Here is a 22,672-nt window from a genome sequence, read left to right as displayed (position 1 = left end):
GAACTTTTGTACCATATAATGCTCTAACGAGATTCAATGGCCAAAGAGCTTCAATATCTAAGACCATCGATCGGAAGGCCCCACGCCATGTAATTGCTGACTGCATTTCTACTGCACTGCGCCCAACATGGATGAAACCAACCAATTAAGCCTGCATAAAACGAACTTGCTCCGCACTCCTTTGCTGCAGGAGGCCCACCACTTTTGATCTTTCGCTGTCAAGCTCATTGGGAGTCCCTCTTTCAACCTCTGCCGTTGATTTTATTCCTCTAAATACCCCTTTAGAATTATCTAGTCCATCATTAAGAAATTAAGACTACGCCAAAATGTCAGAGTCGACCAACAATAGTATCTTTACCCTTCAGGATATTCACGGTAAAGGTAAAGGACTCGTGGCTACCAGCAAGATTCTCAAGGGTACTCGTATTCTCTGCGAAGAGCCCGTTATAAGAGTTCCTGAAGATGCGCCCGACAGTCCGGTGCTACGGGCCTCCATACGCAGGCAGGTTGATCAACTTACTTCAGACCAACGGCAGGCCTTTCTATCTATGTGCAACGTGTATCCTGGCGAGACTGCCTCTCAATATCTTGGAATCATTCGAACTAACGCTCTTCCCATTGACACTGGGGGCGGCATCTTCCTTGATGCATGCAGCATCAATCACGCCTGCGATAATAACGCACAGAAAGCCTGGAATGATAACATCGGACGACACACTATCCATGCTTTGCGAGATATCGAAAAAGGCGAAGAGATCACCATCACATATATCGGTGTCCTGAATAATCGCAGAACCCGTCAAGAAGTGCTTCGAAAGAAGTTTATGTTTACTTGCGTGTGTAGGCTTTGTTCGTTGCCAGAACATTTGAGCGCAGAAAGCGACAGACGTCTTGATGGGATTCTGAGACTGGATAGCTGCATCGGTAGAGAGGGCCTCATGGGAATTCTGTCAGACCCGAAGCGGATACTTGGATACGTGGATCGACAAGTCCGACTATACAATGAACAAGGTCCCGACGATGTTGGCTTGCCGAGGGCCTTCTTTGATGCCGCACAGATTTGCGCCGCCCATGGAGACCTCGCTAGGGCACGAGTCTTTACCGAACGGGCGGCAGCTGGATGGCTTGTCGGAGAAGGTGACGATAGCCTCAGAGTGCTCAATACCAGACAGCTTGCTCGGAACCCTTCAAGCCACGATACATACGGGCACTCAGCGGCTTGGAGGACTGCCGCAGATGACATTCCTCAGGGACTGGGCTCAAACGAGTTTGAAGACTGGCTTTGGAAGAGGGAGAAAGATTGCAAACCCGAAGAGCAGGGACTTTTTCGCAACCAAGCGACGTTCCCAAGTTTCATCCAATTGCCCAACGAGACAGATGTGGATGACAACTTCTTCAAAACTAGAGACGGGGTCAACTATCAGCCTCGGCGACATTGGTGCTTTTTGGCAGAGATCACTGACTACCTAACCATTGTTCGTCTACAAATGGAAGTCAAGGACGTCGCCGACAAGAAAACCCAAGTTTTCTTCTATACAGGCGGGCGTGGCAGCGAAATAGCCCCGTCTCAGCTTTGCAAGGGGTACACCATTGCAATTCTCTACGCACAACAGCACGCATTTGCCTTTTCGGAACCAGGAATCCGTCACGAAGACCCCACGCTTGTCAAGGTATGTCTGTCGTTCCCTATGGACGACTTAGCTGAGGTATCTTTCTGATCTGTCTTGTTACCCCAATCATAGATCTTTCCACTGTCGTTACACAACCTGCTGGCGTTGAGTGACCAAGTCCAGCAATTCTCTAAGGAAACAAATAGTATTATGACATGCCATGGGTGCGAGAAACAGGCTACAGCTTTGAAGAAGTGTGCAAAGTGCTCGTTGTTCTGGTACTGTGACGCGGTAAGACAATCACAATCTACCTATACTATTCTATTGGAATGCTGATCGTAGCGCAATAAGGCATGCCAAAAGACGGGTTGGGTCAAGAAAGGTCACAAAGCAGACTGTAAGCTTCTTAGCGATGGTGATCTTAAGGGACTTTTCTCGCTTGACTGGGGTAACTTCCAAGAATTTGCCAGATTTCCGTTAGCTCACTCAGGTTATTAGTAGCTTTGAAAGGTGAAGAAGTTAGAAATTCCGTCAATAGTCTGGCAGAAAAACCTTGGATTGCATACTACATATTAAATATATTTCTTCAACTCATTTAGCTTTTCGTTCGATCGAATTTGATCTGTGGGCAGAGCTGATCAGAGGTTGTCTCGTAAGCGCCAACCACATCCCTCGCGAATGAGACTACTTATAGAGCAGCACTAGACACACTTGGCGACTGAAGTTCAGCTACGATAGCTCTTATACTTAGTAGTAGAGTATTCTCCAAGTCTCATCAGCGGCGACTGGGTATTGATAGGTTAGACAATTTGTACCAGTATTTCTCGTAAGATACTGCTTGACGCTTTCGCAAACGAGATTCGTACTAATCAAGAAGCTCCTAGCTCCACGTCCATATGGCAGTCCAAAAAGTGGGTGGCCATCCTGGCTACGTCTAGATAATGATCCAGTCAAGGAATGCCAAACAGCTTTGGTCCTGGGATTTGTTGCTTAAATTAAGGAGTTTTACATTCTAATGGTGTTCCTCGCTCATGCTGTAGGTGGAATAAAAGCCTGCTCTGTGTATCGCTCTCATTCTTATCTATTACCTCCTAGACCTCAGTGTGTTGTATGGGTCCCATAACTTGACAAAGAGAACAAAGGCAATTATAAGAGGCAGTGCCTCGGTGATCTCATCCAGCAACGTTGTAAATATGGGTCTAACCTTAGCCTCGCGCTCGGCACTTCGGCATGCTTATACGCTACTAATTGACATTAATGAACCAGTTTATACGTGGATTCAATTGTTTTCGTATAGAGCACTAACGTATTGCAAACTTTAAGATCCACCTTGGCAATAGTGATATCGGTTATCGGCAACATTGGCCTTCCTTATTTGGTCTTAGTCTCCAAGGCTGATTGATAAACCATAAGCTTGCTTAGTTGGCCCCTCTTGGCTCGAGTCAATACGTAATGTGGAATGTACGCGGCTTCATGAGGGCAACCCTTACGGCACTTGAATCAAATGCCGACAAGCCGTTGGACCTAGCATACACTCTATATACGGCCCGTGTTGCACACGTCATCCTCTTCAAGCTCGTATTGAAGTTCTTCCCTTTGCTCGAATCAGCTAGCAAGATGTCGATGATGGGTGCTTTGACTCTTTATAACATTGATTTCGAGTATTCCTTCTATCATGCAATGACCGCGTAGCATCATAGTGAAACTTTATCCTCAAGAGAAACGCCCGCAGGCATTTAGCATCTCACAGGAATATTTGAGGAGTAAGATAGAAGATGGAGGACACTTAGTATTTTTCAGAGTATAAAGTCTCCTCTTACTCACTGTCTAATTCCGTTTCAACACCTCCTCAGAGATCATTCTCAAGACAAGTTCACTCCTATCATCACAACCTCGTTTCTACATTTTCTTCTTCTCAACAATGAAGATCGCCGTCCTTGCACTTGCCCTTATGAGTGGCATCGGCCTTGTTATGGCCGGAGATGGCTGCGGTGGTGGCAAAGAATGCGAATGCCTCTTTTCTGATGGCTCCCACTGCTGTGTCTATGGTGATGTATGTCCTCCATGATTTCTACAAGCATGTTACCTTTCCTGGCATTTATTAGAACCATAATCCATTGGACTCTCTGAATTAACAAATTCCCACACACAGAACGGCGAATCAGGCGATACCGGTGACTGCGTCGAGGTCTGCAAGGGCGCTAAACGCGTGCTCCAGTCAGGCGAGTCCCAGCCAGCTGCCTGTAATGCCAATGGAATGTTCTCCTGTGTTTCGGTTTGGAATGCACAGTTTCGTACTCCTTGTTACAATGACAACAACGATGGCTAGAGGACTTCAGTGGAAGACTCCAAGCTCGACGGTACCAGCTTGACACAGAGTTATTGAATTGGGGCTTTTTCAAAACTAGAGAATGTTCCCTTAATGTGCTGTCTAGCTCTGTTGTATAGAGAGGCTTGGAACAAAGTTTTATGTCATTACTAGTCAACCTAGATAGTGCAAGAGGGTGGATAATAAGATAACTTAATTCTCTATCATTTAGACTCTTAACCTTTCGTGTACTGTTGTTATGGCTTTATCTATCAGAATCTCGCTTGACAGAGAGTCCAGTATCAGTATTCTGTAGAACATGATCCTAGAATTTGAGTTCAGCACAATCAGATTGCAGCCAACATCAAAGCTAATGGTTTCTCCGATCTGTTCTACAGATATGTCAAGTGTCAGGAATACCAAGGTAGTGGCAATGAGCTCTCGAGCAAGACTACATTAGTTTCCCTTACTTACTTTAAGCTCTAAACCACAACTCTCGACTAAAAAAAATACATCTAGGTCTTGGCTTAGGCATTATAACAAACTGGTTCAACAACGGCGTGAAGGTCATTAGAGCGAGTATAGGAGAGGATGCAAAGACCTGACCTCAAGTAAGATCCTTTGCCATAGTTTACGAAGCCGGTCAAGACCCCATCTATCGATTATCTGAGTTCCAGTATCGCTGTTGCTTGCAAGGATTAGTACCTGGGGATAGGATTGCCGTCGACCGGCCGCTTTATCACATACCCTGTCTCTCCCTTGGTGATGACGGCATCTGGCTATTTGTAAACGCCCCACCAACCATGACTGGGGTTTGCTGCAAGAGCAAGGTTGGTTTAAGCGCTGAGGACGGCCGACGCTCGGAGCTCCATGCCTCCCACACCCGTAACGTGGACTACAATCAAGGATCAATTCCAATGCTCGGCTTTCGGCTAGCATCGTATGATGCCTTTAAGGATGGCGAATCGCTATATGTCAGTTACCTCTGCTAGCTAAATAGCTTATGCAACTAATAAACCTTAGGGGCACAGCTAGCGAGGTACTAGCTCGTCGAGTAGCACGGAAAAGTTCCAAGATCTAGCTGCCAAAAGTGCGACACGAGGACCTCAACCTAAGCATTTCGGGAATTACCTGCCTGGTGTCTCAACTTGCCGATCCGAGGCCTTGTATCATAAATCGATGCTGCAGATTCCATATTAGGGCATAGTTTTTACAGAAACTCCGATACACGGCCATCTTGGGATATAGATAAAGAGGTTCATCTCGTCTTTAGCAGCATGCAAAGATGTCTTCGTGCGTCTCTCAATAGATTTACCATTACTGGAGGTTCCCGATTCATCTTACGGTCTGCCTTTGCCTTTATCTGGGCATCAGCCTTCGTTTGTCCAATTATCAACCCCTCGCAAGGCTTCAGCACCGATCCATTATAATGCTTCTTCAGAAAGACTTGCTAGTCTACCTACGAGAACTACCCGAGACGCCTCCTCTCTGGGTTATACCTAGTTAAGTGATGGTATGACGAATCTTACTGGCTTAACGCCATCGCGAGTAAAGTAACACGCGTTCCGGTAGCGGTCTATCTTATATCTGGCTGAGGCCTGAGTGTACTAGACTATACATTTAAAGAGGAGGTGACAATTCTACAAAACAAGCCCAGCTGAGTTCTCAATTAATAAAAATATATTCGAATACTAATAGCACTAGGGCAGAATCTTCAGTCATCCATTATCAACCACAGCAGCCACAATCACATTGAACAAGACCACAACGAGCCAGTCGATCATGTCTCAGCTGCCGCGTCAGAAAAGTCCGCTGTGACGTGATCATGGAAAGTCCTTGTAGTAATTGCCGCTGGGACGACAATACGTGGGTAGTACCACGCACGTGACGAAACAGGTGAACCGCCCTGGCGTATCAATAACAGTAAAGCCAGAAGCTAAGATTCACTTTCAAGAAACGTATATCTTGGTGGTGTTAGTAATAGAGGCCAGATGGAGAATGGAGTCACATACTTCAACTATAACGATGACGGCCAAATGCCCACGAACCAGCTCGCACGAGCACCGACTGCCAGATGGAAGAAATCCTGAACTTGGCCATTGACGACCAGTCCGGGCAAAGCCAGCAAGAACAAGAACAAGAACAGTATAACAGCATTGACATGGGCCATGCAGTTGAGTTGTTTCAAGTGGCCAACACTCATTCCTCGCCGGATAAATCCCCAGCTAAGACCGAACAAGACCGATTCACCGAGCTTCCACCCTTTATCCAGAAGCCAGCATTCCCTGACTCTGGATACATCACCTTTCTACAGTCTCAAGGCGATCTCTCGCTGCCCCCGATCCCAGTGTAACTCGAACTTGTTATATCCTTTATTGAGTTCATATATCCTCGCATGCCTTTGTTTGATCTGGAAGATTTCCTAGGCTGTGTTGGTTATCTCGATGGGACTGGCGGTTAACTGAATTTGGTTCTATACAGTGCTATCCTGTTTGCAGGCTCAACCCACGTTGATCAGGAGGTAGTCTGTACATATAGATATTCTGATAGGAGGCTACTAAGGCAGGAGCTCATAAACAAGCACAAGTAAGCATACAACAACTAATCGTAATTAACTTTCCAGTTACACACACAGCTACTATTCGATCTTGATATAAACTAGGACAAGCTGGTGGCTGTTCAAGCGGCCCTTCTATTGACATGTCGTGGTGTATCGGATGATGAAGCCAAGGACTCGTAGTCAATACAGCAATAACACTGGGCTCTTCCATTAGACTCTATCGCACTTGTAAGACTGCAAACTCGCCTCCAAGTCGAAGAAAACACTTAACAAGGCTTTGGTGGTGTTGCTTCGTTCGTGGCAATATTCTGCCGCTAGGAATGAACAGGCCGGGCGGAATCAAGGATCGTGATTTTAACATTCCCATGCTTGTAGTCGCAGATCTAGAGTCTGACCTTCTCACAAAAGAACATCCACTGTTCCAACACGGATCTAGAGGCCCACTTGACAAAACTCGAGAACTGGAATCGGCTGAGCTCTGTGTTCAAAAGACAAGGCTTTCTTTTCTGATCAATCAGATCCTTGAATTACAAGCGGAAGCAGACCTTGATGGAGATATACCCGGGCCAGCCAACAGTACTAACCATTTGCAACGCGTACACGCAGTAGATGCTTCTCTCAGGTCATGGAAGAAGGCTCTACCTCGTTCATGTTCCTACAGACCAGTGGCAAGTCGCGTTGGAGGTGCTGGAAGAACACCAGTTGATATTCGTCGCCATTTGCTGCGTATAATCTACTACACAGCTCTCTACACCCTGCACAGGCCACAATTTCTACCCAGCTCACCTCGTCAACTTGGTATAGTCAGAAACCCCAGGTCAAACTCGACAAATATCCAAGAGTATTGTATTGGAGTCGGCCAACAATATCACCCGTCTCGCAGCTGAACTTCATCAACATAACATGGACAGTAACCTCCCTATCGCTACGATCACAGTACTTTTCCCTGCAATCTCAATGCACATGCTTAACATGAGGAGTCAGACCAAGACGGTGAGAGACATGGCGGTTGGTGATTTCCGAGTATTTGTGAGAATCTTGGAAAAGATGCGGAAGCTATACTCCGCTGCCGAGGCCACACTTGCGTTCTGACAGACACTCCTATCCCAGGCTTCTCTGACAGGTGTCGTTGGCCGGAGCGTGGACCAGGGCTCAACTTCTGATCAAGAGGGGCAGGCCGATGCCATGGCTATTCTTCAAGTGTTGACAACGCAGACTCCTCAAGCCATGAACAGAGGGGTGCCTATGCTTTCAATGTGGACCTTACCAAAGCATGAAATAAATTCAGCACGCCAGCCTCGGGTGCCTGATCTCTTTAGCAATGTTACCATTGATACCGATGAACATCCTCCTCTAGAAGGGGCAACGGAGGTTTCCCTACAAGAAATACCACCTAGCTATAACCTCGAATTCGACAAGGCCCAAATCGACACTTTGATGAGTCAAACAAGCAACGACTGGGACATAGATAGCGGCTACATGGACTTATACGGACTATTATCTTCTGAGTGGATGAACACTACATCTCAATTTGCGCCCTTATAAGATAATACAGTTATTGAGCTTGGAGTTAGTTCTATTTTTATATATATATGTAGTATCCCATCGATCCCAGGACAGTTCAAGTACCATGTTCTGGCTTTAAAAGTTTCACAGAGGTCTAAATATTATCCTTCTGTGATTTGAAGATTTTATCGCAGTTGAGGAGACACAAAGGGTCAAATACTAGCTTGATCTGCGATTGGAACTCGTTAGATGCCGCCCTAAGAGAAGAGGAAGAAGCAACCTACCCGTCTCATCGCAGCCACTGTGTCCTCTCCTAGTTCTTTCACGACAGCATCACGTTTACCCAGACCAACGCCATGTTCTCCCTTTCATAAACATAGTCAGTCATCATTCTTACCTGGAAAGAAGACAGGAGCTGACTTACGGTACATGTGCCCTCCATTTCCAGAGCTCTGTCGACCATTGCGTGTAAGAAATCCTCGGCTTGTGCCCTTTGTTCTTTACTATAAACAGCAATAGCTTTATGCCTGGTTAGCCAGTTATGGTCTAGAATGAGAAACAGACTTTGCTTACTGTGGAAATTGCTATCTCCTGCATGTCCAACAATGGATCCGACCAAACCAAGAGCCGTTATGTGCGCCTTAGCCTGCTCTATAGCATCAGGCAGGCGTGAAATGGGGACGGCTACGTCACTCGTTAGCACTTTATCGCCCTCTTTCATGACGCTCATTGTCGCCCAAAGGGCATCTCTGCGAGAAGACCAAAGGTTTGCCTCTTGCTTCTTATCCCTTGCAAAGTCAAATGATAAGCTGCCGGCTTTGGAAGCCAGCTTCTCGACAATTTTTACTTGCTCTCTGACCGCATCTGGGGTGCCACCGAACTTCAGGAAGAGTGTCGGAGCCTTATTCCTCTTAACACCAGATTCGCCAACAAAGTGGTTCAAATACTCCATTTGATTATCGTCCAATAGCTCGATGGCGGCGAGCTAGAGGCCACGCCCAACAATGCTTACCACGCAGTCGGCTGCTTGCCTCACAGTTACAAAACGGCATACAGCCACCGATGTGCTCTCTGGAAGCGTTGTCACCTTCAACGTGGCTTCAGTCACCAATCCAAGGTTCCTTCGCTTCCGATGAATAGTTGGGTGAGGTTATAACCCGCTGAGCTCTTCCGTGGTCGTCTTCTAGTCTTTATAACTGTCCCGTCTGAAAGAACCATAGTAAGATTCAAGACCCAGTCACGCATGGTTCCATATCGATAGGCATTGTTACCGCTTCAGCCAGTACCTACCATCCCTCCAATCATTGCGCCTGGACCTGGGTCAGGAGGAAAGAAGAGGTTGTCATTTTTCAAGTCCTCATTGAGCTTTTGCCACTGAACAGCAGGTTGGACAACGACGTCAATATCTTGGTGGTGGACAGCCAAGACTTTATCCATGCGAGAAAACTTGACAGATATGCCTCCATAAGTTGGAGTATAATGCCTTTCAAGGCTAGTCTCGCTAGAATAGCTAGTAACAGGTATTCTCTTAACATGGCAGATCTTGAGAACCTCGGAGACCTCTTCAGTCGAAGCAGGATAAACGACTAAAATTGGGCGATGAGCCGGATCCCGCTCGTGTGAGGTCCAGTCAGACGTGGAGTGTCGTTGTAGGTCTTCTTCCAAGTCTGGGACATTTTTCTCCCCAACAATAGTGGCAAGCTCAACACTTACTGCTCTAATTTTGACGATATCTGTGTTGAGTTACAATGGTCGGGTTGACTCAAGTGGTAGGGTTGATCGAAGGTCGTTATTTTGCAGTGAGTTATTTCCAAGCCAGTAGCTGCCGAGAGCAATGGAGAAAATCACTTTAAAGAGCACAGTGTTAGTAGCTAATATATTTCATAAGTAAAGCCGAGGCAGCAGTTTGAAGAACCACGACAGGCTCTGAAATGTCTGGAAGAATCTTGACTTGCCTGAGCTGCTAATTAGGGACGACGTTGAGCCGGCCTTCGTTCTTCCATCAGTAGAGTATCGCTGGCAAGACTGCATGTACAGGGGACCGCTAGTCTTTGCCATCCTGTTAAACGATAACCTTCGAAATGGTTCGCGGAGAAACCTAGCTTGGATTATAAGGAGAAGATTTTTCTTGGCTATTTCGGTGCAATTTCTGCTACATAATACAGGTAGAAACTTTCTTTTAAGTCATCAAGTCTTCAGCATTAATATAGCATGTCGGCTTGACATGGTGTTACAGGCAGCTTAGCAATAGCAATAATCTAATACATACCAAAAATGAGAATCACGCTAACTAAGTACGGATGATCTAGCCTAATGTAGAACAACCGAGTATAGCCAAATACTTCCAGCAATTCCCATTCGACTATTACCAGTCTAGCTAATCCAGCTTGGACTACCCGGTACTTGCCTCTTAATGTCGTTATTGTCTAACTATTGTCTCCAGTATTGAGGAATTATTTAGACTTGTTATTTTAACCTTAGTATATATTATATAAATACTATTTCCCTGTTTTTCTATATATATACATTTACTTTCTAATTATAAATAACTTAAACTACTTATCTTATAGGCAATCTATTTATAACATACTAATAAACTAGTTTTTTAAAAGTATAATAATTACATTAGGCGTAAACATAAGGAACATTATATAGTTAAAGACAGAAATTTTCCAGGTTAAATAATAGGTCATGGACCCGAGTCTTCACAATCGACACTACTTATACAGCTAAGATCTATTCAGCGCCGTAGTTAAATTCCTCTACCTTTCTTAGCCCTGACTCATGGCAGGAGTTAATTGGCTCATTGCTCTCTTTCTCCTTGATAAAAGCTACCTCGTAGCTATCGAAAAACATTTTGGGTTGATCCGCATAAAATGTATCAAACTTAATGTCCAGAGCAGCATGTAGGGATGAAATACGACCGTTAGGATAAAGCTCTTTCCATGGGCGAGAGCAGGCTTTGCCCTTGCAGGCTTTCATGGCCATAATAAGAGCATCAAGCCGATTAACAATTGCATGTAGTGGCCGATTGGCAATGGTGAACTGAACAGCTACGAGCTGAGCTGTGTACGATCCGGATAGCAAATTGATGGTTTGCTCAGGGTCATCCTAGCACAGCGACGTCAGTCAAATACAGAAGTTGGCTGTGGGTAGACAGCATACGTTGAGATTGTAGAGCTCTCTCTCTCCAGTGCACCAGATAGAATAGTAGAGGTTAAAGTCTTGGCTTGCCATACGAAGACCTTTGTAGGTGTTGTTGACATAATAGTCGGAGATTCTGCCTGCTTCAAAGTTCTCATCACTTGAGAATCCATAGTGGCCTTCGGGCATTCCATGTCCCCAATACTCAATGGCAGCATGCTCAATTCTTCCATCTGTTTGCTCGGACTCAGTCAGAGGCATGACCTCGCCGTCGGTCTGTTTGCTAACGCCGGCGAGCTTGAGAATGGTAGAGGCAATATCGGTATGTGTGGTGACAACGTCGATCTGGCCGCCTTCCTTTACTCCTGGGCCGCGGCGAACGAACATAGGGATATAAATGTCAGTGTACTACCCGCATTGCTTTCCGAGATGCATCCGATGTTAACTGATATGATAGCCGTTATCTGTCGAGTAGAATATACACGTGTAATCGATCTCGCCAGCAGCTTCGATCTTCTGAACCAGCTCGTGAAGCATTTTATCAACCGCCTGGAGTGAACGGAGTCGTTGGCGTTGGTAATGGTCATTGTAGAGAATTACACTCTCGTCCAGGGCGTCAAGTCTGCCAACCCAACCTGCACCAGCTTCAATTCGTGAATTGAAAGATTTGCCTCGGGGAATCTTATAATCATGGAAGAGATGTTCATGGCAATATGCACTCTGGGGTGTTGATAGATATGTCTTGTTGCTCTTCTCATCAAAGATCCAGTTGGAGTGGAGGGCTATGGGTGCAACAGTGAGAAACCAGGGTTCCTTGTGATGGAGAGCATCTTCGAGCAACTTGTATGCTTTGTCCGCTACCACGTCGGTACTGTATTTGCCAGCATAGCTCACGGGGGGCTCGCCGTTATTAGACATCTTGCTTTCCCAGTAGCGGTATGTATACGGGTCGAGTAAGAAGTCCGAGGCATTGAAGCCACGTGCATACGGACGATCATAGTTAGAGACCCCATGGAAGTTCCAAAGTTTGCCTGAGTAGTAGGTACTATACTCAGCTTCCTGCATCCAAAAGAACAGGTAGTCATCGTTGATTCCAACATCAGCGATCTTGGGGTATCCTCCATGGGGGGGGGTGAGACGTTGGTGATGTTGTGATTATGAGCAGCCTTGCCGGTCCAGAGAGTGGCACGTGAAGGACAGCACAATGCCACGGTACAGTAGTGTTGGTTGTAGGTAGTGTCTTTGGATACGATATCAGACTGAAGATCAGTGTTAGCTATCAATCTGTGTCTCGTTTACTGTGGAATACCTTGAGATACTGCATGTGATCGACACTTTCCATATGCAAATCCTGATCATCTGTGAGAATAAATAGGATGTTGGGCCGTTTAGCCTGCACGAGGCCTGCGGCGAAGAGCAGGGCGAGTTTTAGCTGCATATTGATGGCTGGCAGCTCAGCTGGTGGACCTTGTATTCGATTGATGAGTATCAGTGCAGTGCAGGTCAAACAAGGCATTTATGGTTCAACGAAGGTAACGAATGGATCAGATTTCTTATCCCACGCGCATTCTGCTTTGAGCCGCACTAATCTGACCTCACCTTGGCTTCGTCTATCCACTCACGGTTGTACTCGGTCAACGGCTTGCTCCGGATTTTGCCATCTCCGTGCCGATTAAACTAACCCCGCGAAAAGCGCCTTGGACCGAATTAGGTTTCGGAATCATAGATTAAATCGGATCTCTTGGAGTCGTTTCTGGGTTTTGACCATTTGCCGTTCGTTCCTGTAAGGTTGCTCAGCTCCCAAGCCACAAAACCCGCCTTGCCTTTAAACAGATCTCCTCAACTCAGATACCTTGTAACGAAAGACCGCGCACCGCAAAGATATCAGAGAAAATGGTCCATAATGATGACCCGCAACCTCAACTGGTGGACGAAAGAACATCTCTTCTGTCTTCGCAGAGTCTTGTTAGTGATCAAGGTACCATCAAGACACCACAACAAGATTCGCAAGAAGTATCATCGCATGGTGATATCTCTGTAGCTCGGTCTGTTCTTCCCACAATTCCTTTTGGTAAGTCTGTGTTCTGAGATGAGGTTGTCTGCTATGACCGAATCCTGACGGAACGTTGAAGGAATCTTCATTGCGCAGGCAGACTCCTCAATCGTTCTGGCCAACAGCCAAGAGATTGCGTCTGAGTTTCGATTCCTTTCAGATGCTTCTTGGCTTATGATATCCTATGTTCTAGCGCAGTGTGTTTGTTAGCCTTTGGTAAGTTTGCATATCACTTAGATCATCCCATACTATTCTTAACTCTAACCTCACTCCTTCAGTATGGAAGAACAAGCAACATATCTGGCAGAAAGCCTGCTATGATATTCTCCTATGCTGCCTTGACACTAGGATGTATCATTTGTGGAATTGGCACTTCCTACTGGCACGTTCTTTTGGGGCGTGTCGTCAGTGGAATAGGTGGTGCCGGCATGGTTGAACTGGTAACCGTCATCATTGCCGGTATACAGAGTCTTAATCATGATTCTTCATCATTGACTGACATTAATTAGATCTCTTAACTCCTCGACAAGTCGCAACCTGTAGAAGTTATGTCAACGTCGTGGCAACTCTCGGTAGATCTTGTGGTGGGCCTCTTGGAGGATGGCTTGTTGACACAGTAGTTGGAGATGGTGAACAGAAACTTGATCTGTGGCTTCGACAGTGCCTTTACACATACTGATCTTGTCTGCCCTTAGGTGCTTCATAGGACAAAGTCTGGTTGCGACACTGGCTGTCCTCCTAATCATCTGGAAGCTCCTAGTGAATATTGCTGGTCGTGCAGATCTGGCATGTTCGAGCATCGCAAATGGGCCCCGAAGAGTAGGCTTTGCTGATTCGCTTTACTTCCAGCAGCCTTAGTGATGGCATTTATCGGCCTCGATCTAGCAGGCAAGCTCCATCGACTGCCTTATACCGTCCCGCTGGGAGTTTGTGAAGTCTTTCTACTTGCGAGCTTCTACGATATCGAGAAGTATTATGCCCGGGAACCGATTATTCCAATGGATCTCGTAGCGAAGCGAGATGTATATATCCCCTATCTGCTTGTGGCTTTGCAAACAGCGTCACAATTTATCGTAAGCAAGATTGTTGCAACTGCAAGAGACATACCTGAAACAACATTTAGATCACTTACACCATTCCCATATACTTTCCCATCGTCGCAGGAATGTCCGTTACAGCAGCTGGTAGCCGCATTGTATTTATTGTCGTCGGTAATGCCGTGGGCTGAATCCCTACTGGATTCTACATCAACCATACTGGACGTTATAAATCAGCGATCTACGTGGCTACAATACTAGGCATCATATCTTATTGTTTGGTGCTTGTTCGTTGGCATGGCAGCTCAAGTCTACTCGACAGCTCGTACCTTACACTCGGAGGGTTGGGTATGGGCAGTACCTAAAGCACTACCTTTGTGCATATCGCGGCAGCCTTGGAACCCAAAGACATTGCCGTTGCCGGAACGACTTGATTTATTTGCCAGAGCGCTGGCATGCTGGTTGCAGCCAATGTGTTCAACATGGTTCACAATCTTGCTCTAAAAAGGATGTTGGAATCGGTTCTTGAGGGCGTAAAGGATAAACCAAAGGTAGTGTCGTATCTTCTACCTTTTCTCAAGGCAAGTGGCTAACTATAGGCCAAAGATCATCCATGGCGTTTTGTCAAGCGTGGAGTACATCAAGACACTGCCAACTGATCTACGCGAGATTGTGACAAATCTGTTAGTCCAGAGTATGGTTCCTACAAATGGTAGGTTTAATTACTTTCTAACTCTTCTTTACTTGAGCGGCCATCAGTACTAACTCATGATAGCGATCGCTCTGGGGTGCGGAATAGCTGCTTTGATGCTTGCCCTATTTATTCGGGAGCATAAACTCGAGAAGAAGTAGTTACTAGTTTAGTGAAATAAGTGTATATGTGAGATATAATATGACAGAGGGGAACAGTTGGGAATCACATATAACATTAGGTTATTAGGAACAGGTTGTTGAAAAGGGAAGGACTATGTAGAGCCAGACAGCATTGTTTAATTTCTCCATGGGCACTTGTTCAGTGAAGAAAGAGCATATTTGGTAGCTGGGCAATAGATAAAGTAACATTAAAACTTAGAGATTCCATAATAAGAGCCAAGAGATCGTGTCTAGCCTTGTTAATATCTGTGCCATGACTCAGAAGGGTCCCTGAAATCATGGTTTCCCCAGCATCAGTGATCAGGGTATGTCAAGGCACCTGGGTTAGTTTGCGGAGTAGTTTTCTGGGGCAGACTAGATTGTCATCTTGGCGATGGCTGACTGATCAACTAATCCTTTCAGGGGATGACGTGCTCCGGCTGTACTCGGACTTATTGGGTACCGTCTCAGCGGAAATCATGGAGACTTTCTTGCCAGTATAGACCAACCTTTTATCTTCGCGTTCATCTATCAATACTGCTCAACAGTCGCCCCCATAGTGATGGCTGACTTAGCCAATATCTAGAAGTCTCAAGTTGCTGAGGCGGCTGCCGGCCATGTCAGTCTGTGCAGCGACAAGGGGAAAGATACAGGTCGAGCATCTCAAGACTGGAGCTGTGAGAAAGAGAGAAAGATCAAGTTCAAGTAAGTAACATCTATGTTGCCCTACCGCGCATAACTTTAGCTAACACCACAATCTCTGCAAGGCTCGATATTGTCTTGCTTGGAAACCTCATGCTTGGTTTTTTCGCCCTGCAACTGGACAAAACCAATCCCAGGAGCGCCATGACCACCACCTTCATCAAAGATATCGGCATTACTAACGATATAATCAATAATGGAAATCAGCTCCTCCTCGCTGCTATCGTTATCTGTGAGATCCCCTCCAACATGATGCTTTCTAAACTCGGTGCCCCAGTATGGATGACCCTTGAGTGCTTTTCGTGGGGCATGGTGGCAACGTTCCAAGCCTTCATGAACAACAAACCGTCCTATTATGCCACCCGCTTCCTCCTGGGACTTTTTGAGGCTGGGTGTCTGGCCGTATCTCTTGTTGTTATTGGTATGTTTTATACCAAGAAGGAAATGGCTCTACGGATGACTGTCTTGTACACGGCGAATTACCTTGCTGCTGGAACGAGCTCGCTGATTGCCGCTGGGACTTTTAACCTAGATGGCGCTGCTGGACTTAAAGACTGCCAGGTATGTATAGTTTCCTTGCGTTACAGTCTATAACTTGTTGGCTGACCCATATATTCATCTAGTGGCTGTTTCTGATCGACGGCATTTTTACCGTTCTCGTTGCATTTTCCTTCCTCTTCTTCCTACCCAGGTCCCCTTCTTGGACACGCCCGATCATCAACATCTCTGCTCTCGATATACTCTCGGACCGTGACTGTGAAATCATGTCGCGTTGCATTATCCTCGAAGATCGTGCCCGAGGCGTGGAGCTCAGTTCCGTTACTATAATGGAAGCTGTCCGATACTGTTACACCAACTATTACATCTAGCTCCATGCCTTAATTTCTTTTATTTCGCTTGTTCCCAAAGGAGGATTACTCCTCTACGGGCCTACCATCATCAAGATTTTGGGTTTGACAAGTTCAAAGCAAACCTCCTTGCATCCGTTTGTAACTTCGCTCTCGTCGCTCTAGCTGTTATTGCAGCTTGGGTCTCTGATAGAGCCAAGCTCCGGGGTCCAATCTCTTTCGTCTGCACCTGTTACGCTCTATTGCTTGCAGGCGCCCAGTACGCCCTTGTTACTAACACCGACAAATGGGCAAAACGTGCAGTCTTCGTGCTCCTCATGGCGGGCAACGCAATGTTCCAGGGCATAAACAGTGCCTGGGTGGTATCCAACGTCCGAGACACCAAGGCTTTTTGTATTGGCCAGGCACTTGTTATAATGGGTGAGAACCTTGGAGGCTTGGCAGCACAGTAGCTTTTCCGGGATTCAGACGCTCCTAAGTACACCAGAGGCTTTTTGGCTATCTTGTGCTTATATGCCTCGACATTGGTCATTGTTGTCTTTGTTACATAGATGTACTGGAACAAGAATCATAAACTGGCCACAGTCTCATCTGTTTCAGAAGAGAGTGGGGGCCGCCGTCAGAACATCACAGATGAAACCAAGTTCCAGATTTAGGGTTGTGAAGCGAGAAGTGCCAGGTCTGATAGATGTTACATTCTCTTCAGTCTTCTGGTCAATGACATCCATGCTGGTTATATCACAATTTACAGCGCCTACACGACACTCTTGAAGAGCCTGGATGACACACAAACACTGAGTGACTCAGCATGTTTTACCTATACTTAAGAAGCGATAAATAACAGGGCGTCGTGACTGGCGCATTATCCGTTCCACGCATGCAATGCGGTATGAGTTGAAACCCTCGGATTGTATAGATAAGATTTCGGTATATGGTTATAGATATTTGCTGGTATAATGTCTACCATATGACCTAAATATGTTAGTCGCAGTTCAGGCTCGTAGCTAAGAGCTTAAATCAGCAGACAGAACTTAGCAGTTAAGACTTATGGCCCAGAGCTAAACTCAGCGCCGAGAAGTTAGTTAGAACTATTGCCGTAAATAGCCGACTCAAACCAACATAGTATCCACATAATCACATCTAGGGTACTTGGCCAAGTACTGCCGGCCAAAACTATCGCAACGCCTCCACGATATTTGGGATAAACTATTCTCGCGTATCTTGCCATTATACCATTTGAGTCCAGGCAATACAATATCACCGCTGTCAGTTACATTATCACCATTCTGTATCAGCTAAAAACGGTCTCAGCAGCCATGGGTCGAGATGATCATACTTCGCTTTTATCAACCCACTCTAAATCCTTGGGTTACGGTTCAATCACCCACAGTCAACTCCAATATGCGTTCGGGCAGACGTCAGGAGGACCACTCTCAAGGCCTAATGGTTTGGGCAATGATGTTGAACCAGAAGGACCGGAGCATCAGCGTTATCTACAGCCCATGTATTCAATAATCTCGACCATCTGGCCCCTTGCGATTGAAACTTTGCGTTCATATGGCAAACTGTATCTCAAAGGGGATATTATCGCTGCGTTGACCGTGGCCTCGCTCTATATCCCACTCAGCTTTTCCTTTGCAAATTTGGCTTTTCCCCCGCCAGTAGTCTCTATGCCTTTGTCTTCTACCCAATTATCTATGCCCTGCTCGGTTCGACACCGCTCATGATCGTTGGAATAGAGGCAACTGGCTCGCTTCTTATCGGTGCTGCAGTCCAAAAACAAGGCCATAACTTGGAATCAGCATTAAGTGTGGACTCTCTTATATCAGGTTCGGTCACAGCCTTGGCGGGGTCCATGCTTATAGGCGCTGGCCTGCTTAGACTCGGCTTTCTTGAAAGAATTCTCAGCCCCCCTTTCAGGCATGGTTTTATAAGTGGCGTTGGATTTGTGCTAATCATTGAGCAAGCCTTGGTTAGCTTTAGACTTAATGGGTTGTCCAAGGAGATAGGCGGTGTAAACGGCGGAGAAGTGCATAAACTAGGGTTTATAATCTAGCATCTTGCTAAAGCATATTATCTAAGTTCCGTAATTGCGCTATTAAGCCTAGCTTTTACTTTAATAATTAGGTCTACCTTCTATAGCTATTACTACGCTATGCTACTCTTATAATAGAATACTAATTATAACTGCTACGCTGCTAAAAAAATGTCTAGGAAAGTAAAATATAGTTATATTACTCTTTACAGACTAACTAGTTACTATTACTAATATAGCTATTATTAGCTATCTATTTAGCCTATATAAGCATAGACTTACTATTATTAGGTCTATAAATTTATTATAAAAGTATATTTTTTTTTATTAAAAGACTTATTTTTATTAAGACTATATATATATTACCTTTTAAAAGCTAAAGTTAAATAGGACCTTTTAGTATATTAGCTTAATATACTTTATAAAGGCATTATAAGCTTTAAGTATTAATTAATTAAATAGCTTAAATTATAAATAATAAAAAATGTAATTAATAAGTATATAAGTTATTTAAGTATAAAAGTTAAAAATCCCTTACCTTATAATATTTTTATTTAATTAAATAATTATTAATAACTTAATATATTATAATCTTTAAATAAGGCTAAAATCCTTTTTACCCTTTAGGCTCTTTAAAATAACTTAAAACTAAGCTTATAATAATTTATAATTAATTATAAAGTGCCCTTTAAAAGCTTATATTACTACTACTATAGTACTAAAGTTAAATAGGATTTTTTAGTATATTAGCTTATATACTTTATAGAGGCATTATAAGCTTTAGGCATTAATTAATTAATAGTATGTTAGCGAAGTGTAAGCAAAGGGATAAGGCTAATCCTTAGTAGATCCATTGACTTATAACCTTTCAGAATTATTGCCTGCTCTCCAATAATTATAGGACACATACGCTTGACGGTTGGATGTTACGTTTCTTGATACAGTACTCGCTTCCTCTTGGTGAAAAGGAAGTGGAGCCAGTGACATTGGGTATGGACCTTGACATGGACAATTTCTCAGCTCGCACCCAAGCAGTGACTGAGCAAGGCAGATACACCGCATTTGATATCGAGGATTTTATGTTGGGTGATTTAGATGTGTGTCATGTTGACGGAAGTATTCTTGACTAGCTGATAGAAAGATGATAGCGTTACAAAACATAGGAAAGCGCACTATTTCGAGGGCAGCGCATAGAAACAGGGGCTTGAGCAAGCTCGGTGGACCTCTATGATCCATAGGCTATTCGGAAATGGAGTAGAACTCTACCTCAGCAATCATCGTCCTTGCTGGGACAGTGACAGATATGGGAAAGCCACCATAGTCAGGGTCCTCATTAGGCATCATCGCGAAGCTGCCACTCCTAGTCTCATCCCCATTCAAGATACGCACTGTCCGTAAGCGGCCAGTTGCCTCATCATCGACAGCCTTTTCCTCCACTTTGAGGATGCCCGTGAAAGTTGAGCTTTGCAATAAGCTTTTCGCCCTAACATGGAACCCCCACCCTATCAACAAAAACTTGCCGCCTCCTCGATGAATTACCATACCTGCCCCTGGTCCTGGCTTTCCAAAGACAAAGCACCGATCAATTGCAATCTCGAAATCTCCCCATGTCCGCTTAACCTGGTTCGAAATGACTGTCGATGCATTTTTTGGTATCTCGTCGAAGCAGAAGCCAACGGATGAGTTGGGATGACGTTGGGCTTCAAGAACAATAGCTTCGACTGACTTGAGAAGTCCGTAATGCTTTGTGAACGGATTTTCAGCGGGTTCCACCGTATCGACTCCAAAGGGAGCTACGCCCATCGCTGCATAGGATCCATAGGCAATCCACATGCGCCGAGCGCCATAATCATCCCGTCGCTGTTCCGGCACGAAGAGAGGCTGGTTTCTATGCCTATACTTGGCACATGACTTGTCGTAGTCGTTGAGGTAAATATCGGGGCCGAGAAAATCCAGGTTGGGTGCAAATTGCATCCAAATATCCATGACGTTGCTCACGGCTCCACCTGAGGGATAGTCGCCTGGCATACCTCCTCCGCCCACAATGACGGGGAAGTCGTTATCGGTGTCGTCTCCGGCATAGTTCATCCACATATTGGTGTAGTGCGGGATAGGATATTGTGATTTGCCGGCTCCTGCGACATAGTTTACGTAGAGAGCATAGTAATATACTATAAACAATTTATTAGTACATAGACTCTATCTAAAGACTGTCTCCTAATCGCCGCCTTCTACTTCTACAGCGTCAGAGGAAGGGTTGAACTGGGCCAAGTTATGAGTTTTGATGTCCTCGTGAAGGTTCTCCCGATTCGAAGTGAAGAATTCGATTAGCTCCTGTGGAACAGGTTGGCGAAAGGACTGCTCAGCGAGTTCAGAACCATCACGAGAGTCTCCCAATAGGCCACTCTCATTCTCAACTTGAACCATGATTACAGTGGAGTAAGACTGATCGAATTCCCGTAAGTGTTGCATGAGAGCACCAAACGCTTTAGCGTCAGCCTTGCGACACTCAGGATAGAAGAGTGAAACAACATCCGCAGTTTCAAGTCGACCGCCAGCTTTGCGTAGTTTGGCTCGAGGGAATCGCTTCGGATTCTGCTTGACCCATGATGGCACATATGTCGAAAGCCCTGAGTCCTCATCAGTCCTTCTGCGCCATAATATGGAAGGTAGTCTGTCTTACCATTCTTGAATGAGCCAAACCAGAGCAAGACAAGATGCATCGAGTGCTTCCGTGCTGCCAAGATAATTGCGTCCAGAACAGAAAAGTCGAAAGTATCTTCTTCAGGCTCTATCATCTCCCATGTTACACAGCCTAGCAGAGTGTTGATGTTTGTATCAACCATCTTCTGCCAGACTGGCTCCATGTACTCGAGTGATGTCAATGAGGAGTTTTGAAGTTCGCCCGCCCGTATGAGGAATGGACGCCCGTTGACTATGAGTTGCTTGGAATTCTCATTACGCCTCAGATGATGAATGTTGATGCTGAGTGAGCCCATGTCGGAGGGATCGATATTCCAATGGAGCAATTGCAAGATGCAGGTTTATTGAGCTGTGGGAAAAGGAACGCAAAAGCGAGCTGAGGCCCTGGTTGGAGGAGTAGAGCTAGTGAAGAATAGAGTCTGGTCGCCAGCGGCGTACTCCCCGTGGTAGTCCCATGTTCTCATATCAACCGGAATTAGGCATTTGTGATTGGTTGATAAGCCGGAAGGCCCTTAAACAGGCGGCCCGGAATACTGACTTTCTGAGTGGCTGCAATGCCGCTCCTCGAGGGGCCGGGGCGTGACTATACGAATAGTAAGCTAAGACCAAGAATATGATCGAAAATGGCTGAACTAAGTCTGAATCTGGGGTAATTGAATGGCTAACCAAGGGAATGCAACAAAACTTGGGACCCTCCATCCTTTGTGACAAAAAGTTTTAGGTAGACTTAGATAAACTTAGGTAAACTTAGTGTAATTTAGTATAGATATAGAGGATCTTAGACTAATCTTAGACTAAGTAAGTAATTTTAGCACCTTAGTTTAACGTCAGAAGTCTTCTTATACCCTGAGACCTGCATAGCATAAACCGCCTGGGGTTGAGGTTGGTGGAGTAAGGCGAAGCGCGTCAATGAAGATTATAGGGTGAGGTGATCTTCCCTGACCGAGCTAATTATTGTCTACCTCGTTGACAGCTGCCGTATAATGGATGTTTATATCATATCAGCATGGGAGGATAAAAGCCTCTGACGCCTTTTTCTGCATAAAACAAGGGAAGTGGAGATGATGGGCACCAAGCGAGGTTAATCATAAACTCAAGCGCACGAATCCCAAGGGTCCTATAGAGCACATGCTAGACAAGTAGGAGACCTCAGGAGGCAAGAATACAACTAATCTTGGTATAGGAAGTTGAAATAGACTCATCAAAAGATATCCTAAACTTATGCAAAGTTACCTAACTTTCTTTTACCATTTAGGATCAAGGTCCTGAGTTTGTTTTCCTCCTCCAGGGAGAGTGTCGTAAATTCGACTACAC

At 45.3% G+C, this 22,672-nt stretch overlaps 10 protein-coding genes across 10 annotated transcripts; 5 read left to right on the top strand and 5 right to left on the bottom strand.

Annotated features, from left to right (window-relative positions):
- Positions 1-326: 326 nt before the first annotated feature.
- FSUBG_10325 (SET domain protein) lies at positions 327-1,718 on the top strand (the record flags this gene model as incomplete). The annotated part of the gene is made up of 1 exon (XM_036674892.1): positions 327-1,718. The coding sequence occupies one exon, from the start codon at positions 327-329 to the stop codon at positions 1,716-1,718; it is 1,392 nt and encodes a 463-aa protein (XP_036534217.1).
- A 1,813-nt stretch (positions 1,719-3,531) lies between these two features.
- FSUBG_10324 (uncharacterized protein) lies at positions 3,532-3,939 on the top strand (the record flags this gene model as incomplete). The annotated part of the gene is made up of 2 exons (XM_036674891.1): positions 3,532-3,663; positions 3,763-3,939. 2 exons carry the CDS (start codon positions 3,532-3,534, stop codon positions 3,937-3,939), a joined length of 309 nt encoding a protein of 102 aa, XP_036534216.1.
- A 3,442-nt stretch (positions 3,940-7,381) lies between these two features.
- FSUBG_10323 (uncharacterized protein) lies at positions 7,382-8,023 on the top strand (the record flags this gene model as incomplete). The annotated part of the gene is made up of 2 exons (XM_036674890.1): positions 7,382-7,507; positions 7,574-8,023. 2 exons carry the CDS (start codon positions 7,382-7,384, stop codon positions 8,021-8,023), a joined length of 576 nt encoding a protein of 191 aa, XP_036534215.1.
- Positions 8,024-8,138: 115 nt separating this feature from the next.
- Positions 8,139-9,660, bottom strand: FSUBG_10322 (d-lactate dehydrogenase; the record flags this gene model as incomplete). Its single annotated transcript, XM_036674889.1, has 6 exons — positions 8,139-8,213; positions 8,269-8,349; positions 8,409-8,503; positions 8,558-8,969; positions 9,275-9,570; positions 9,621-9,660. 6 exons carry the CDS (start codon positions 9,658-9,660, stop codon positions 8,139-8,141), a joined length of 999 nt encoding a protein of 332 aa, XP_036534214.1.
- A 1,060-nt stretch (positions 9,661-10,720) lies between these two features.
- Positions 10,721-11,515, bottom strand: FSUBG_10321 (arylsulfatase; the record flags this gene model as incomplete). Its single annotated transcript, XM_036674888.1, has 2 exons — positions 10,721-11,095; positions 11,150-11,515. The coding sequence occupies 2 exons, from the start codon at positions 11,513-11,515 to the stop codon at positions 10,721-10,723; spliced, it is 741 nt and encodes a 246-aa protein (XP_036534213.1).
- A 54-nt stretch (positions 11,516-11,569) lies between these two features.
- Positions 11,570-12,566, bottom strand: FSUBG_10320 (arylsulfatase; the record flags this gene model as incomplete). Its single annotated transcript, XM_036674887.1, has 3 exons — positions 11,570-12,187; positions 12,268-12,387; positions 12,438-12,566. 3 exons carry the CDS (start codon positions 12,564-12,566, stop codon positions 11,570-11,572), a joined length of 867 nt encoding a protein of 288 aa, XP_036534212.1.
- Positions 12,567-13,021: 455 nt separating this feature from the next.
- Positions 13,022-14,039, top strand: FSUBG_10319 (vacuolar membrane amino acid uptake transporter fnx2; the record flags this gene model as incomplete). The annotated part of the gene is made up of 5 exons (XM_036674885.1): positions 13,022-13,199; positions 13,261-13,382; positions 13,460-13,640; positions 13,691-13,829; positions 13,877-14,039. 5 exons carry the CDS (start codon positions 13,022-13,024, stop codon positions 14,037-14,039), a joined length of 783 nt encoding a protein of 260 aa, XP_036534211.1.
- Positions 14,040-15,369: 1,330 nt separating this feature from the next.
- FSUBG_10318 (nicotinamide mononucleotide permease) lies at positions 15,370-17,072 on the top strand (the record flags this gene model as incomplete). Its single annotated transcript, XM_036674884.1, has 5 exons — positions 15,370-15,396; positions 15,657-15,775; positions 15,838-16,333; positions 16,396-16,618; positions 16,717-17,072. The coding sequence occupies 5 exons, from the start codon at positions 15,370-15,372 to the stop codon at positions 17,070-17,072; spliced, it is 1,221 nt and encodes a 406-aa protein (XP_036534210.1).
- A 2,822-nt stretch (positions 17,073-19,894) lies between these two features.
- On the bottom strand, positions 19,895-20,749 carry FSUBG_10317 (glycosyl hydrolases family; the record flags this gene model as incomplete). Its single annotated transcript, XM_036674883.1, has 1 exon — positions 19,895-20,749. The coding sequence occupies one exon, from the start codon at positions 20,747-20,749 to the stop codon at positions 19,895-19,897; it is 855 nt and encodes a 284-aa protein (XP_036534209.1).
- Positions 20,750-20,872: 123 nt separating this feature from the next.
- Positions 20,873-21,654, bottom strand: FSUBG_10316 (DNA recombination protein; the record flags this gene model as incomplete). The annotated part of the gene is made up of 2 exons (XM_036674882.1): positions 20,873-21,285; positions 21,339-21,654. The coding sequence occupies 2 exons, from the start codon at positions 21,652-21,654 to the stop codon at positions 20,873-20,875; spliced, it is 729 nt and encodes a 242-aa protein (XP_036534208.1).
- Between the last annotated feature and the right edge of the window lie 1,018 nt (positions 21,655-22,672).

The sequence above is a fragment of the Fusarium subglutinans genome (genome assembly GCF_013396075.1).
Source record: "Fusarium subglutinans strain NRRL 66333 chromosome Unknown NRRL66333_c0000177, whole genome shotgun sequence".
Taxonomy (NCBI): Eukaryota; Fungi; Ascomycota; class Sordariomycetes; order Hypocreales; family Nectriaceae; genus Fusarium; species Fusarium subglutinans.
The sequence above is the reverse complement of the archived record's forward strand: the minus strand, read 5'-3'. Positions and strand labels throughout refer to the sequence as shown.